At 46.0% G+C, this 14,892-nt stretch overlaps 2 protein-coding genes across 2 annotated transcripts in view; one reads left to right on the top strand and one right to left on the bottom strand.

Moving 5' to 3' along the window:
* The first annotated feature begins 232 nt into the window (after window positions 1-232).
* On the top strand, window positions 233-12,946 carry ACADS (acyl-CoA dehydrogenase short chain). Its single transcript, XM_039504939.1, has 10 exons — window positions 233-363; window positions 1,047-1,210; window positions 4,881-5,030; window positions 5,255-5,366; window positions 5,756-5,907; window positions 6,341-6,511; window positions 8,082-8,219; window positions 8,495-8,590; window positions 11,080-11,136; window positions 12,112-12,946. Exons 1-10 carry the CDS (start codon window positions 318-320, stop codon window positions 12,262-12,264), a joined length of 1,239 nt encoding a protein of 412 aa, XP_039360873.1. The 5' UTR covers window positions 233-317; the 3' UTR covers window positions 12,265-12,946.
* SPPL3 (signal peptide peptidase like 3) overlaps window positions 12,669-14,892 on the bottom strand; it is a 147,628-nt gene continuing 145,404 nt past the window's right edge. The window contains exon 15 of the transcript XR_005589526.1: window positions 12,669-14,636. The gene's annotated coding sequence lies outside the window, so the exon portion shown is untranslated. The remainder of the gene's footprint in view (window positions 14,637-14,892) is intronic.

Genomic DNA, 14,892 nt, shown 5'->3' with positions numbered 1-14,892 from the left:
GCTGCGCTGTGCTCCCCGGGGCCGGCCCCTAGTGCCCGTGGCCCCGCTGCCCGGGCCCGGCCTTGGGGCAGGCTGCGGGCAAAGCACGAGCGTGGCACCGGCCGCCGCCCCCCGCAGCGTGTCTCGCGCTGGGGCCGGCCGCCCGGCAGCCCCTTGCCGAGCACGAGCCGCTGCCGGCGGCCCCGCCCGAGGAGAGCTGAGAGCCTGGCTCCGCCCAGGACCCCGGGCGATGGAAAGCTGCTGATTAATAGTAATGAGGCGGAGGCGAGCCTATCTGGCGCGGGTTGGGGCGCAGGCGCAGTAGGCTGGGCACCAGGATGGCGGCTACACTCCTAGCCCGGGGCGGCGGCGCCGCTGCCCGAGGTCGGTCGGTGGGGAGCGGACCCGGGCGCTGGGGGCAGAGCGCGGGAAGGGGCCCGGGGCAGTGGCGGGCGCTGCTCGCCTCACCTCCCGCCAGGGGAGCGGAGCCAGCGGCTGCGCCTCCAGAGGATTCGGGGGCAAAGCGGGGGCGCGGCGGCCCTGAACACCCCCCCCCCAACCGCCGAAGACCCGGACCCCACCGCCTGGCCAGGGCTCGCGGCAAATCGCCCCCCCCCCATGGGCGGCCCTGGCTTCCCCGCCCCGCTGCTGCTTCCCGCGGCCGCTGGCTGGGGAGGGGGTTCACTTGCCCCGTCCAGGTTGCTAGTTTGCGCTGAGCGCGGAGCCCAGACCGGCTCCTGCGCAGCCTGGTCGCTGCCAGGGGTTGGGCCCTTGTAGTGGGGGCACGAGGCTCAGTCCCGCCCGGACGCGCTGTACCCACCTGTGGCGCTTCTGTGGCGGGACTGGTAGGGCCCCTCACCGTGGTGGCTGAGCGCCTCACGCCCCTTGGGACAGGTGGGGTGAGACTGATTTGCCCAAAGTTCACCCGAAGGGCCGGAACCTGGGTCTCCAGCGCCGCAGGCCAGTATGGACCTGCTGGACCATTATTCCTCCCTGCTTGGACTTCCCTGGCTCTACGGGCATAGTCGCAAGGGATCCCCCCTTCATCTCCTCCCCTTACTTTCTAGCCCTGACATTTGGGTGCTTGCGACAGCTGCACACAGTGTACCAGACAGTGGAGTTACCAGAGACCCACCAGATGCTGTGCCAGACATGCCGGGACTTTGCTGAGAAGGAACTGGTTCCTATTGCTGCTCAGCTCGATAAGGAGCACCGCTTTCCTGCTGAACAGGTGAGTGCAACTCATTTGCGTAAGGGTTGGGATGATGGTGTGCAGATCTGGTTGACCCCATCTCAAAAAAGATATATTGGAATCAGAAAAGGGCAGTAAAAATGATTAGGGACATGGAACAGCTTCCCTATGACGTAAGATTAATAAGACTGGGACTTTTCAGCTTGGAAGAGTGATGACTAAGAAGAGAGATGATAGAAGTCTGTAAAATCATGACTGGTGTTCAGAAAGTGAATAGGGATGTGTTGTTTACTCTCTCATAACCCAAGCACTAGGGGTCACCAAATGAAATGGATAGGCAGCAGGTTTTAAAAACAAACAAAAGGATGTATTTCCTTACACAATGCACAGTCAACCTGTGGAACTCTTTGGCAGAGGATGTTGTGAAGGCCAAGACTATAACAGGGCTCAAGAAAGAGTTAGATAAGTTCATGGAGCATAGGTCCATCAATGTCTTTTAGCCAGGATGGGTAGGGATGGTGTCCCGAGCCTCTGTTTGCCAAAAGGTGGGAATGGGTGACAAAGGATGGATCACTTGATACTGGTTCTGTTCATTCCCTCTGAAGCATCTGACAGTGGCTACAGTCAGAAGATAGGATACTAGGCTAGATGGACCTTTGCTCTGACCCAGTATTGCCATTCTTATGACTGTGTGCCCCAGCCTCACCAATACGTGGTCCAGCCCAGCACAAAATATGTTCAGTTTAAATCTGGATCACACATGTCAGATGATGTCTGATGCATCATATTGAGTACACTGTTCTCCAGCTCCATTGTATCAGGATGTCTCTGTATGTGACCAGTGTACAAATCAGCATGATAAACTAAAGCTTCAGAGTGATACACAAGGGATTCTGCCAGAAGCATTTGTACTTTCAGACATCATATTGTACTGCCTGTAGGACACAGTTATTTAGCTTAAAACCATAAAACATGACAGCCATTGTGCATGTTAATTGCCCTTCTGTGTCTTCCCCTCTGGACTGTGGTACCATTGAGTTTTCTCTTCTCTCCCAGCGACTTTCCCCAGGGCTGCTGTAGTTAATACAGCATGTGATGCATCTGACTTGGAAAATCATTACCTCACTTTACTAAAGAGGTGACAGGTCACATTGCAGCAGAATAGTGTAGAACAGTGGTCCCCAACCTTTTCAAAATTCCCCGCTGCCAGGATGCGGGTGGGCACCGCGTTGGGGACAGCTGGTGTATAACAATAAAATGTGCATGTGTTGAGTGTAGTTCAGCTGATGAAGTGAAAGAAAACTACCAAGAGAATCATCTTGCCAAACAGAAGCTGCACATTTTATTTCTTGACTATTAGAAGCAGGAAGGGAGTGTTTGAGGTTCTGGTGTACCAGTGTCTAGATGTTTCACTTTTGTGAAAAGAGCTCAGCCATCCCTTGCTGCAGTACCAATGCAGTTGGATAGCTTAAAATGCTAACTAGATTGTTAAATCAGATATGCTGTGCTAGAAAGCAAAATATTATTGCCTTAGCCCACAGGCTTCAAACTGAGCATACACAAAATAAAAAGGCAATTTTTTTCTCCCCAGTTTGAGTTACTGGCCACCTAAAATGTCATACTCTAAGAAAATAAATTAAAACGAGTATCCTCCCCTGGTTTACTGATCACCCCGAGGTTCTTACAACTGAAAAGACGTTGACTCTAATGTATTTCCCCCCACTGATGCTATTAAAATTTTCCATTTAATTCTATGGCATTACACATAAAATTAGTTCAGTGTCATTTGTTCATGGTCACTTTATAGTCTCCCTTTCTGGATTTCATATAATGGCTTAGAGCCAAAATATTTGGGAGACAAATACAGGCAAGGGGAACTTTTTATTTAAAAATTCCAAAACAGTTTATGTTGGAATAAAGAGAAGGTCCTGGCTAGATTTCAAATTGTTTAATTTTTACAGTAGCTAAATGTTAAGCCAAATTACCTGGCAATGTCATAAAATACAGGATCAATCCTGTTGTTAAATCATGACAATTGCTCAGCAGTGTACAAGATACACACACACACAATTATTGCCCAAAGAGATTAGGATTGAGGAGGCAGAACATGTTGGGTAACCCAGAGTGGAGAATATCTTGAATTGTGTTGGTAATAATTAACTCCTTGTAAAGACAACTTCAGTGAGACAGCTAAAATTGCTCTCCTGTCAACTAAAAGCCCTTTTCTTAATTACCTTTAGGATGCAGTATAAATAGAGTGAAAGATTTCAAGGTATAGTTGCAAGGACTGGATCTGCTAGATTTCTCCTCAATCACCTCTGTACAGTGTAATGAACAGAGCTTTGCTAGGGAGTGTGAGAATAACCAAACATTGTGGTTGGGCGTGGTTCTAGGTTAAAACAGGGCTAGTCTTTGTCTCATGTGGCATTAAGAGTAGTCAACCTCAGGTAACTTGCCCTTAATCAGCAAGGGTTGCATCAGTTCTGAGCATCTGTAATTCCTATTGAAGTCACTGTGAGCTGTGGCTGCTCAGCAACTGTTGAGATCAGTCCCCCACTGAATCAAAAGCAGGTGTGTCCTTTCTGTAGGCTCACTATAGCACATCTGTGTACCCAGGAGCTGACCCAGTAAAGAAGGTGCTGCTGTTACCAGACATGCCAGGATTGGCTAGTATGTGCATAGGTGCCCCTGCTGCTTTGGAGTGCAGAAGTAGTTGTTTGTTGCTTGTGGTCATGTGAACGAACAGGAACACATCTGCAGTGTGCATGTGCTCAAGTGCACCCATGAGGGTGGTGTGGTTGTGTTGCTGTACGTATGTAATTGGGGATTTGCCAGAGCATCACTGATGCAGAGACTATCTGGCCTGCTCTACAGTGCAGTGTTTTGTCGACAAAAGTTATGCCACTTTAATTAAAATACTTCAGTTAAACCACTGTTGCATGTCCACATTATGCTCCTTGTGTTGGCAGAGTGCATCCACACTAGCAGCTTTTGCATCAACACAGAGAGCAGTGCACTATGGATAGCTATCCCACTCTGCAACTGGTCGCACTGTGCTTTGAGAAGGGTTTGCAATGCCTCATGAGGCAGGTACAGCATCACATGATGCAAGTTTCTCAATCGTGTTGTTCCATGGGCATCCTACCAGATTGCCAGCCAATTGAAGTGTGTGTTGTGGGGAGAGACAGAAATGCAGTGTGTGTGTTGGGGGAGAGTGTGTCAGCATGTTGTCTCTAAGTTCAGACAGCAGCCTGAACAACCAATCCTGGGGGAGAGGGACACCCCCCTCCCCCCAGGAGCAGCAACCTGCTCTGCCTGCCTGCGGTTCTGTGATTCCCTCCGAGTTCTCCCACAGCTTCCCTAGCAGCTCTGTGAGCTTTCCAGGCTGAAGAATGTCAAAGCTTTCTGGAGCTTTGACATTCGAGGGGTGCATGCCTGCAGGGCAGCAGAGTTGTCATAGCAGGCATTGTGGGATACTGGGGGAGGCCAGTTATATCAACATAACGAATGGCAGTGTCTACACTGGCTCTTTGTCGACACAACTTCTGCACAAAAAGCCTTACGTGTCTTGGCAACAAAACAAAACCACCTCAACAAAACTGGCACTGCAATGTGTACACCTCCACTGTTTTGCCATCAAAAGCTGCCTTTTGCTGACAAAACTGTGCAGTATAGACAAGGCCTCACTTGTCCATTTCTCCTTGTCTAGGTGAAGAAGATGGGTGCCCTTGGGTTGCTGGCCATGGATGTGCCGGAGGAGTATGAAGGGGCAGGGCTTGATTACCTGGCCTATTCCATCGCTGTTGAGGAGATCAGCAGGGGCTGTGCATCCACGGGTGTCATCATGAGTGTCAATAATGTAAGACCCTCCCACTGTCTGGGAAACAAGATGTGTGGAACCAGTCCTAGCAGCCAGGGGTTACTCTGCCAGTTGAGTAGTGTGAATCAGTGCTGATGGGGAATGACATCTGCCTTTGTTGAGCCTGGAGGATGGGTCCTGGTCATGATGGTGCTGGACTTTCGGGAGTTATTGGTTCACTTTTTCTTGCAGGGTAAATTAACATGACTTCTTTCTTCTTGAAGTCTCTGTATTTAGGTCCAATACTGAAATTTGGTTCTGAAGAGCAGAAGCATCAGTGGATTGCTCCCTTCACCAGCGGAGACAAAATAGGGTGCTTTGCCCTCAGTGAACCAGGTAATGTGGACGTTAATCTTCCTGGGCTGATGGCAGAGAACAGTTTCCTCTTGTAAATTCCCCTCTTTGTAATGTCAGGGAGCAGAGCTGTAATGCGTATGGGAGCTTGGAGTGAGAGAAGCCTCCGAGAGGATGGCATTTCCATTCTTAGTTTATTGTGGCTCTGTGAAGGTAGAGGTGAGATGGAGCTGCCCCCAGTAAAGTGTGTGGTACTGTTACTAGATGTGCCATGATTGGCTAGCGTGTGTGTGGGTGTGTGTGTGTGCGGGGGCCAATTCGGGAGCCCCAGGCCCAATCCCCTGGGGTGCAGAAGTAATTGGTTCTCTTGCCTTTGGTTATATGAGTGAACAGGAATACTTCGGTTTTGTTTTGCATGGTGCCTTGCTCAGGAAATGGCAGTGATGCCGGAGCTGCTTCCACAGTGGCACGGCTGGACGGCAATGAATGGGTCCTGAATGGCACCAAAGCTTGGATCACCAATGCCTGGGATGCCTCTGCTGTTGTGGTGTTTGCCACTACAGACAAATCCCAGAAACACAAGGTGAGCTCAGTGGGTTATATCCTTAAATGTAGCTCTTGGAAGTAGCATGCGGAGATCTTGGTAAAAGGCTCCATAAACTTACGCTGGACTCAGAACGAAGAGCTGGGAGAAGCCTGTGTCCCCTCAGAAGGCTGGGGAGGGGGGGCTGTGTGGGATGCAGTGCTGCCAGAGGGGGTGTAGATGGATGGCCTATCCCATGAAGCCCTGAGTTCATCTGTGAGAAGCTGGAACAGATCTTACTGCAGGGAGGACTATTTCATTCCCCCTTAATCTCCCCTCTGATCCATCACTTTTTTCCTTTCCAACTCCCTTCCCATGGCCAGTTGTATGGGTGGATGAGTTGGGATTAGCCTCATGTGCTTCCCAGGAGAGCTCTGCCCAGCTGCATGATGAGAGGTTGGAAGCAATTTTAAAATCCTGGATCTGATTGCAGGGCATTAGTGCATTCCTGGTTCCTATGCCAACACCTGGACTCTCGCTGGGGAAGAAAGAAGACAAACTAGGAATCCGAGCCTCTTCCACAGCCAATCTGATATTCGAAGACTGCCGGATCCCCAAGGCCAATCTGCTGGGGCAGCAGGGGATGGGCTTCAAAATTGCTATGGTGAGAACCAGCTGGACTTGTGGGAAGACAGGGTTGGGGCAGGACTACATCCATATAAACTTGTCCAGCCAATGGTGTGTGTAGTGACCCCTTCTTGGCAATCGAGGAGCATCACTAGTATATCTTGCCTATCTGGCAATCCTCAGGTGTAGGACTTGAGCAGATCTGAAGCAGAGGGAGAGCCTCCCCTCCCACCATCTCACATCTGCTGATCTTGTGAGGAAACACACAAGATCTTTTGGATGCTTCTCTTTAATTCCCTCTATGGAGGAGAGGCAGAAATTCATACCTTGCTGATGCAGAGAGGACACCTTCTGGAGTGCACCCAGACATAGATTAGATCTTATTTGGGGAGCATGTGTGACTTTTGAGGAACTGAAATCTTGGCACAAAGATAATGCCTGGGGAACATTATGTGCAGTGTAGCAGGACTTTTGAACTTTTGGGAGAGATGATTTCTCTACAGGCAGGGCTGGAATAACAACTGAAGGTTGACTCTTACAGTCCCATGAGCTAGATTCGTTCTCAGACCGTCATAAAAGTTAAAAATTTGGAGGGCTGGGGGAGCACCAGCCATCAGCACCTTGATTTAGGTAGGTCTCTGCCTCCATCAGCCTTCCTTTCATCCCCAGACTTGTCTCAGTGCAAGGGAATTTTAGGACACATTATTCTGGAATTAAATTTCAAATACAGAGGAGTTTGATGTGGAGGTTTCTGCTGGGAACCCTTCTTGTAAAGAGGCCTCTTTATGGGGTGGGGTTAGAAATGTTCACTGCCACATCTTTGTAAATGTTGCTTTTTTGAATGAAATCCTGCCTGGTTGAACAAGGAAGGAGCAACACTGACATGAAGTGCAGTGCTGGAATTGTTCCAAGAAAATTCAGTTCATTAGAGGTTATAAAGGTGCCAGTACCTTGCTGGGGTGTGGGAGAGACACATAGCACAGCGTTGACCCTCCCTGAACAGGCCTCTGACTAGTTACCCACCTCAGTACATGCAAGGGAAGGAAAGCTTGTGTCCCCCTTCAGAGTAAGGGAGTGCGCTGTGGCTTGGGCCAAGATTCTCAGAAGTGAGTAGTGATTTTTTTTTGTTGGGGTGTTACACTTGACACCTTAAAGGAGCCTGATGCTCAGAAGTTTGGAACTTTGCACTTTCTGAAAACTGGGCATCTAAAATCACTTGTCCTTTTTTGAAATTGTAACCAGTGTTCACTGCAGAGAGAAACAAACTAGAGCTGTTAACAGAAGTAGGGGGAACAAGTAAATCTAGTTTTGTATCTTTATCATTTGTCTAATTTCTTTACTTCCCTGCCCCTTTCTTTGCAAAACAGCAGTTCCTCTGCTAGATTATTTTTGCCTTTGTCATGCTTTCTCCCCTTTTCGTTCCCCTCTTCTGATCTCAGTATCTATCTGGGATGTCCTAAATATACTGAGGATTTTTATTTCCATACATTGTGGGATTGTCCAGGGGGTGCTAACATGACTGCAGATTGCTGGCTAATGCAGGTATATTCACCCTTCAGCCCATGGTGTGACTGGAATTACAGATGTATAATTTGTGTGTGTCTCAGCAAACCTTGGATTCGGGCAGGATTGGGATTGCCTCGCAGGCTCTTGGAATAGCTCAAGCAGCTCTGGACTGTGCTGTGGATTATGCTGAGAAGAGGTTGGCCTTTGGTTCTCCCATTTCTAAGCTGCAGGCTATTCAGGTATGGGTTAAGATGAAGATAGTCCTGTGTCTGGTGACAGTACTGCTGCGTTAGCACAGTAGCTGGCCTGGTCTGGGGAAGGTAACGCACCGTGAACTCTGAACACCATGTGTGCAAGCAACTTAGATTTACAGCTGCCTCCGTGCACACACACAGGTCTGGCTTGGGTACTTCCCCATTACTGTGTGGGGATGCTTTGGGTTTCTGAGAGGTTTGTCAACACAGGTGCTGTGTGAAGCAAATGAGTTCTGCCCTCACATGTCTGTGTATTGCAGTTCAAGCTGGCAGACATGGCACTGGCATTGGAGGGTGCTCGCCTGCTGACCTGGAGAGCAGCCATGTTGAAGGACAATGGGAAACCCTACACAAAGGTACTTCCTGCTTTCTTTAATCTGCTGTTGATCTAGCAATGAGAGGCATATGCATAGAATCTTAAACAATGGAAACCCTATTGAGTTATCTGGTCCAGCCCCTAGCCACCACATGGGTTTCTCCTATGGTTTATCTTCCAGTGTTTTAGTTTAGTTAATCTCAGAAAATGACTAAGAGAGGGCACCAAACATTGCATGGCATCCCCCTTTCTGTTTAAGCCTCTTATGCCCAGGTCAGAGGATTCCCTGCAATCTGACTCAGCAGCTCCCACTTTAAAAGAGAATTTAACACCAGTGAAAGGTGCAGTATGATAACCTTGGCAGCTGAGATCCTTGCAAAGCAAAGTGAGCATGGGCAGTGGGAGCACTGTTCCCTCCCAATGAATGTGATGGCCTCCTGAGAATGGGTCTTATTATTGGATCTGGGCCCTGCATCCACTTACCTTCTCCACAACTCCCAAAAAACATTTATATTAATTTATGTAGCATTTGTGACAGATGCAAGATTTTTTTTTATTATAAAATGGGTGACTTGGAAGGGTTAACAAATCAAGGAGTTGCTCTAGTTATATCTTGGCTCACCTAAAATGCTAAGGTGGTGGTAGTCTCCAGCTTATTCTTTAATTTCACAACTTGAACCTGGTGCCCCATCTCAGTCCTGTGAGTAACCCCAGAGCTTCATGTCCCAGCCACATAGAAACTCAGTATCTCTGTGCTGTGCATGGGAGATGTTACTGTAGCCTGTGGTCCAGGGTCCCAGGTATGCAGGGCTAGCCCATGCAGCTGCTACTGCTGCACTGCTATTATTGAGCTAGCTTGGCTATGTCTGTAGAAGGGTGCTAGACAATCAGGTTAAAAACCCTGCCCTGTAACTTAAGGTGCACTAATCACAAAGCAGTACTTGTGCTAGCACCAGAGAGTTGTGAGAGTGTACATGGGATTCTGACAGCCCTGGTGAGCCAGAGGAGAGCTCACTTAGAATGTCTGCTAGTTAAGCATGGATGTGAGGGCCTCCCACGTAGCACCTCTTTGTATGTCTGGCTGAGATGGAAAGTCAGGGAATGAACCCCTAGACAGAGGGTAGGTTAAGGACTCTGGTCAGCTATTGCAGGGTTTCTGCAAGGACAACTAGTTGACATCAGTCTAAACAAATGTTACTGTCACGCTACCTCAACATCTGTTACTATTACACTGCACATTCCAGCCAACAAAATACTCTTAATTATGCATTTTGTTCATTTCATCAACCTGAAGTATTTAGGTTTGTTACTGCTCTTGATCTCCCCTGCCACTTTGCTGATATATTTAAAAAAAAAAATAAAAAAACTACACAAATAGGAGAAACTGACTTGAGCCAAGGAGGTGTCAAATGAATCAAGTACACAAATGGAGGAAAGTGTGTTTTTATTTTTTTCTTCTGTCCAGGGTTTCAGTGACAATACAATATAGGGAAAAACTTTTTCACAACTTAACAGTAATATCTAGAACTCGCTGCCAACAACAACAGTAAGGTCAAGAGTTTAGCATGGTGTGAAAAATAACATTAATAAAATAGGATAATTTGCTACAAACCCTTTTGCTTCAGGGCATAAGCCAGCCCTTGGGATAAAGCAAAAACCTCCCTTTGGACATAATTTTCTGTGTAATGGGGTTTTACAGCTTCCTCTCGACCATTGTTCAGCCCAATTTTTTACTTAATTTTCCATCGTGTTTAGTTATATTTAACTTAAGTTGGAGACAGCAGAATGGAGAACAAGACCCAGAGCTATGTTGTGCCTATACTTTGACTAAAGGTTTTTTTAAATGGTTATATATTTGATTGCATGAAAATTATACAATTTAAATATCTGAACCAATGTTATGTAAAAAGGCCATTCAAAAGATGGCAGAGATAGTAATGGGTAGGTTTAATTAATGAGTTATTAAAAAAAACTTGCTATATTTAGAGGAGCTACCGTTAGGTTACAGAATAGGCCTTTTACATCAGAATGCAATACAACTTTTATCACCCATTAATACACCATTCCATTGCTGAATGCAAGTATAATTGTAGGCTTGTTTGCTTAACTAATCATTTTTTCTTTTAAATGAAGTTTGTTTCTATCATTCAAAGTATCAGCCAGAGTCTCCAACCAACCTACCTGCCTTATCACTGACCATTTAATAATTAAGCACTTAACAAATCAACATTCCAATAGTAAAAAGAAGTTCATGCATACAGCAATCTGGGCATGGGCAACTTCAGTGTGTCCTGGAGCTTTCTTTGGCTGTTAGCTCCAGCCCCTCTCGCATCTTCTAATCAAACAGCTGGAGAGGGAGAGGGATTATCAATGAATGCTCAAATTCCAGCATGAGACTATAAGGAGAAGTACAGAGGGTGTGAATTCTGGTTCATTTGCTTGTACACAAAGTTTTGTTTCAGGTGGTGCACAAATATTGATACTAGCGCCCTGCTATATAAATTCTACAAAATATCTTTGTTTTTAAAGGAAGCTGCAATGGCCAAGCTAGCTGCATCGGAAGCTGCAACCGCCATTTCCCATCAGGTAACCATCTGTCTCTTCTTCACCACTCACAGACTAGCCTAAGAGAGACTGGGTCTCTGCTCCAACACACCAGGGGGGATAAGCTTGTCCAGCCTTCCCTCTCTGGATTACAATAAGTAGGCTTGACCAGACATTACTTGTAGTGTTATAACTGATGGATAATAGCGATATTTATTATCTATTTAAATGTCAGTTGTGGAAAGTTAGATAATGATTTAATGACAGATTATAAAACTTTATACCACCAATTGTCAACATGTCAAAATATAGTAAGTAAATATCCTCACATCAAACTGGGTTCTCAAGCAGCATTTTTATTTTATCAATGAAAATATTTTTAAGCAGTTGGTGTGTATATGATATGCACATTTAAAAACCTAATTCTCCAAGCCTAAAATTAAGTGTATATATAAAGGAAAGAGCTCAACTTTCTTGCTGAGGAACTAAGTTTTGTATATACACCATGCACTGCTGTAATTCCTCTCTGGCCTTGGTGCTTACATCTGTTTAAAGGCTGTGGGCTATTCTGTCCCATGTGGAAAGTCCCTTCAGCTGCTAGGCCTAGAACTGTATAGCAGCAGGGCAGGCTTGAAGCCCAAGTAGAGTTATTTGGTGAAATATGCTACTGTTTACCCAAACACCACTTCAGTTTCTGTGCCTTTCCCTGTAGCTGATAACAGCATCAGTCACTGGAGTATGGCACCTAATGAAAGGAGGGAGGGCAAAAAACTCAAGGCTGTATCCTTGGTACAACACAGTTTGCATCAGGCTTACTGCAGGGTATGCTGGATGACTGATCAAGTTTTTCTACAGAGAAGGGGTCCATCAGGCACCAGCATGACTGATACACCTTATGACCTCTCTCTCCTCCCTGTGGTTGCTACTAGACTAGGGTCACTCACATTAGGATTGCAGCATGATGGCAGTCTCCATGGTGCACGGAGTCTCTGACAAAACTCACTGCTTTTGTTTCAGGCCCTCCAGATCCTGGGCGGAATGGGCTACGTAACAGAAATGCCAGCAGAACGCCACTATCGGGATGCTCGAATCACAGAAATCTATGAGGGGACAAGTGAGATCCAGAGACTAGTGATAGCAGGGCAGCTGCTGAAGGAATATCGTGGTTGAAGAACAGCAAGATCAACTTAAGTGCCTTATAACCACTGCAGAAGTGCTTCTAGCCTTTGCCCTGGACGAAATGAGGTGGAAATTCCCTCATATCCATACTCACCCACCCCTCTTTAATGGGGTTGGTCAAGCCCCTCTCTCAAATTGCCTTTGTAAGGGTTTAGGGCCAAAACAGTCAAAGGGAGAAAGCGGAAAGGGGGCAGCAGCATCTGAGTGTGGCCCAATTTTAAGCCAGTATAGTTTCAACTCTGTTCTCTTACAGACACAATCCATGGAATCAGTCATTGGCCCTACTGGCTGCTGCCTAAGATTTAGTTCCCTTCACAGGGTGCTTGGTAACGAATGAAGTTATATGAAATGATGGGGATAAGTAATAGTTGTATTTTTCTTGTGAATGTCAAAGGCCTGGTGAGGGTATAATGCAGCGGCAGGACACTCACAGTATTATTTCAGTACCTGAATGGGGGCTATATTTTTCTAACATTGTGTTTGGTGAAGGGGTGATCTGTCTGCACTACCCCAGAATGATTGTTACACTACCTCTTCAGGTTTGGTCACTAATGAATTCCAAATGTTGGACCTTGCTGGCTGTGAGCTCTCATTAGATGGATTTTCCTTTAATTACTGCAGCAAAGGGGGTTAGTACCTGGCTTGTTCTCACAGGATGAAAGCAAGGTGAGTTTAAAAAAAAAAGCCACACAGACTGCAAGTGCTTTAATAGCACACTTTCAGTATCTACTCAAGAGCATTGCCCATATGCTTTTTCACCACTAAGTCAGAACAGTTAACTGCCTTCTCCACCTCAATAAACCATTGCTTGACAGTAACTTCTTCCCAAAAGTAAATCTATCAGACCTTATATTTCATTCATTTTAGGATATTAGTGAAAACAGCAGTTCTTTACCCTAAAGATTTTTAAACTGCACACACTTGAAACACCCTTCAAAAAGGAATGCAGCATCTGGCCTAAAGCTGTTGGTCCTAATTACTAACCTCAAGGAATAATTCTTTTTAAGGGAGAGGCTAAATTAGAGAGCAGAGGGGGGTATTTTTGCATTAATTACACACTGATCTGCCCACCATCCATACACTTAAATGTCACTGTATGAACCTTGATACCAGCTACAGCCTTGATGGGAAGATGGTTTCACAGCAGCTGGTCTTAAACAGATGTATTTAATGTGTAACTCTTTCTTGAAAGTGAACTTCCAAGTTAGTCTTCATGAATGGGGTTGGCATCATTGCACATGTAGAGCAAGATAGCTACAGCTGAGCTCTTTCATTTGATCCTGGACTTAAGAGTTCTGTACCATGGTATAAAGGTGGGGGTAATAATCAATTTTGCTGTAGATTGTAATTCATGCCCATTTATGGAGAGGAAGGACAGTATTATGGATCAGAGCTTTTTTCCCCCCAAAATCCCTCACTGTTAGCACAGGTTCATGAACTATGCTGCATGAAGTAGCAACAAACAGTAGGGGACAGGAGCTTGCATGTTAAATTACATTGTTTTTGTATTTAAAATATCAAATCCCAGCTCTACTGGAAATTGAGTGGGGGCAGGGCCATCGCACCAGGTTGAATCTGAGCTGGTATGAAGAATATTGTTTAAATAGTTTAACAATACCAACAGATGGGTAAAAGATGTTGGGAGCTGCATTTGGGATCCAGGGAGTCTATGGAAGAAATTGTTTTTAAACAGATGCGTGTGGGGTAAAAGCCATCAGACTGACTATATGCACTTCAGAAAGGAGCAGCACAAGGTACAGCATGATCACTACACAAAAGTAAAAACTGCTATTAAGGACCAGAGTTCCACAAGCATGTTTCTAGCGAAGCGTAATGCTGTTTCACTTTTGGGGATTAGAGAAAGGTTTGACTGCCCTCGGCTTTCTTTCCTGGCAGAGACTTAGAGGAAAGCAGCCCTGCCATAGCCACAGATGAGGGCAAGCATCTTTGTTCCATCTCCTAGAAGATAGGCCAAGATTCTGATCTCGATTACCCCAGTATGAATGCCGAGTAACTCTGCTGAAGTCAGTGGAGTTACTCCAGTCTTAGACCATGCCCATAAGATTTTTTTCTTGCTCTTGCATGTCCTAGTGCAGATTGGTCACAGTGGCCATAAGAAACTATGAGGATGTTATTTCCCTGAAGCCCACTAGGGGGCAACTGAACACTTAAGAAAAAATCTTGTGGCTTTCAAAAGCCACTGCAAAAAAGGAAGTATGGGGAGGCTAACCAGGCAGGAAATGGAACATACCTGATATTTCTGGTTAAAAATCCCAGAGAAATGTAAATTCTATTTAATCAAGTAAGTCGAATGAAGGCTGCATGTTCACTCCACACAGAAGTAGTATCTGGAAGTTCAAAGCCTGTTGAAGGGAAACGGTTTGCTTTAGTAACATGCAGAAATCAAATCACTCATTTGCATTAGGACTTACGGGATTTATAGCTTTTCCAACTCTGTCAGACTTATTATGTGCAACTGTCCAATTTCTTCTAACTGGGAAGTAGAAAACATTTCTACAACATTTGGGACCCACAGGTCTGTTTGCCTTGCTGTTAAAACAAAGCAGCTCTGGTAGAAGTCCCTTCTTACAGTTTTAAGACTGAATTAAGAGTCTTCTG

This window comes from Mauremys reevesii, linkage group 18 (genome assembly GCF_016161935.1).
Source record: "Mauremys reevesii isolate NIE-2019 linkage group 18, ASM1616193v1, whole genome shotgun sequence".
NCBI classification, from domain to species: domain Eukaryota; kingdom Metazoa; phylum Chordata; order Testudines; family Geoemydidae; genus Mauremys; species Mauremys reevesii.
Note: the sequence above shows the minus strand (reverse complement) of the source record. Positions and strands in the feature narration are given on the sequence as shown.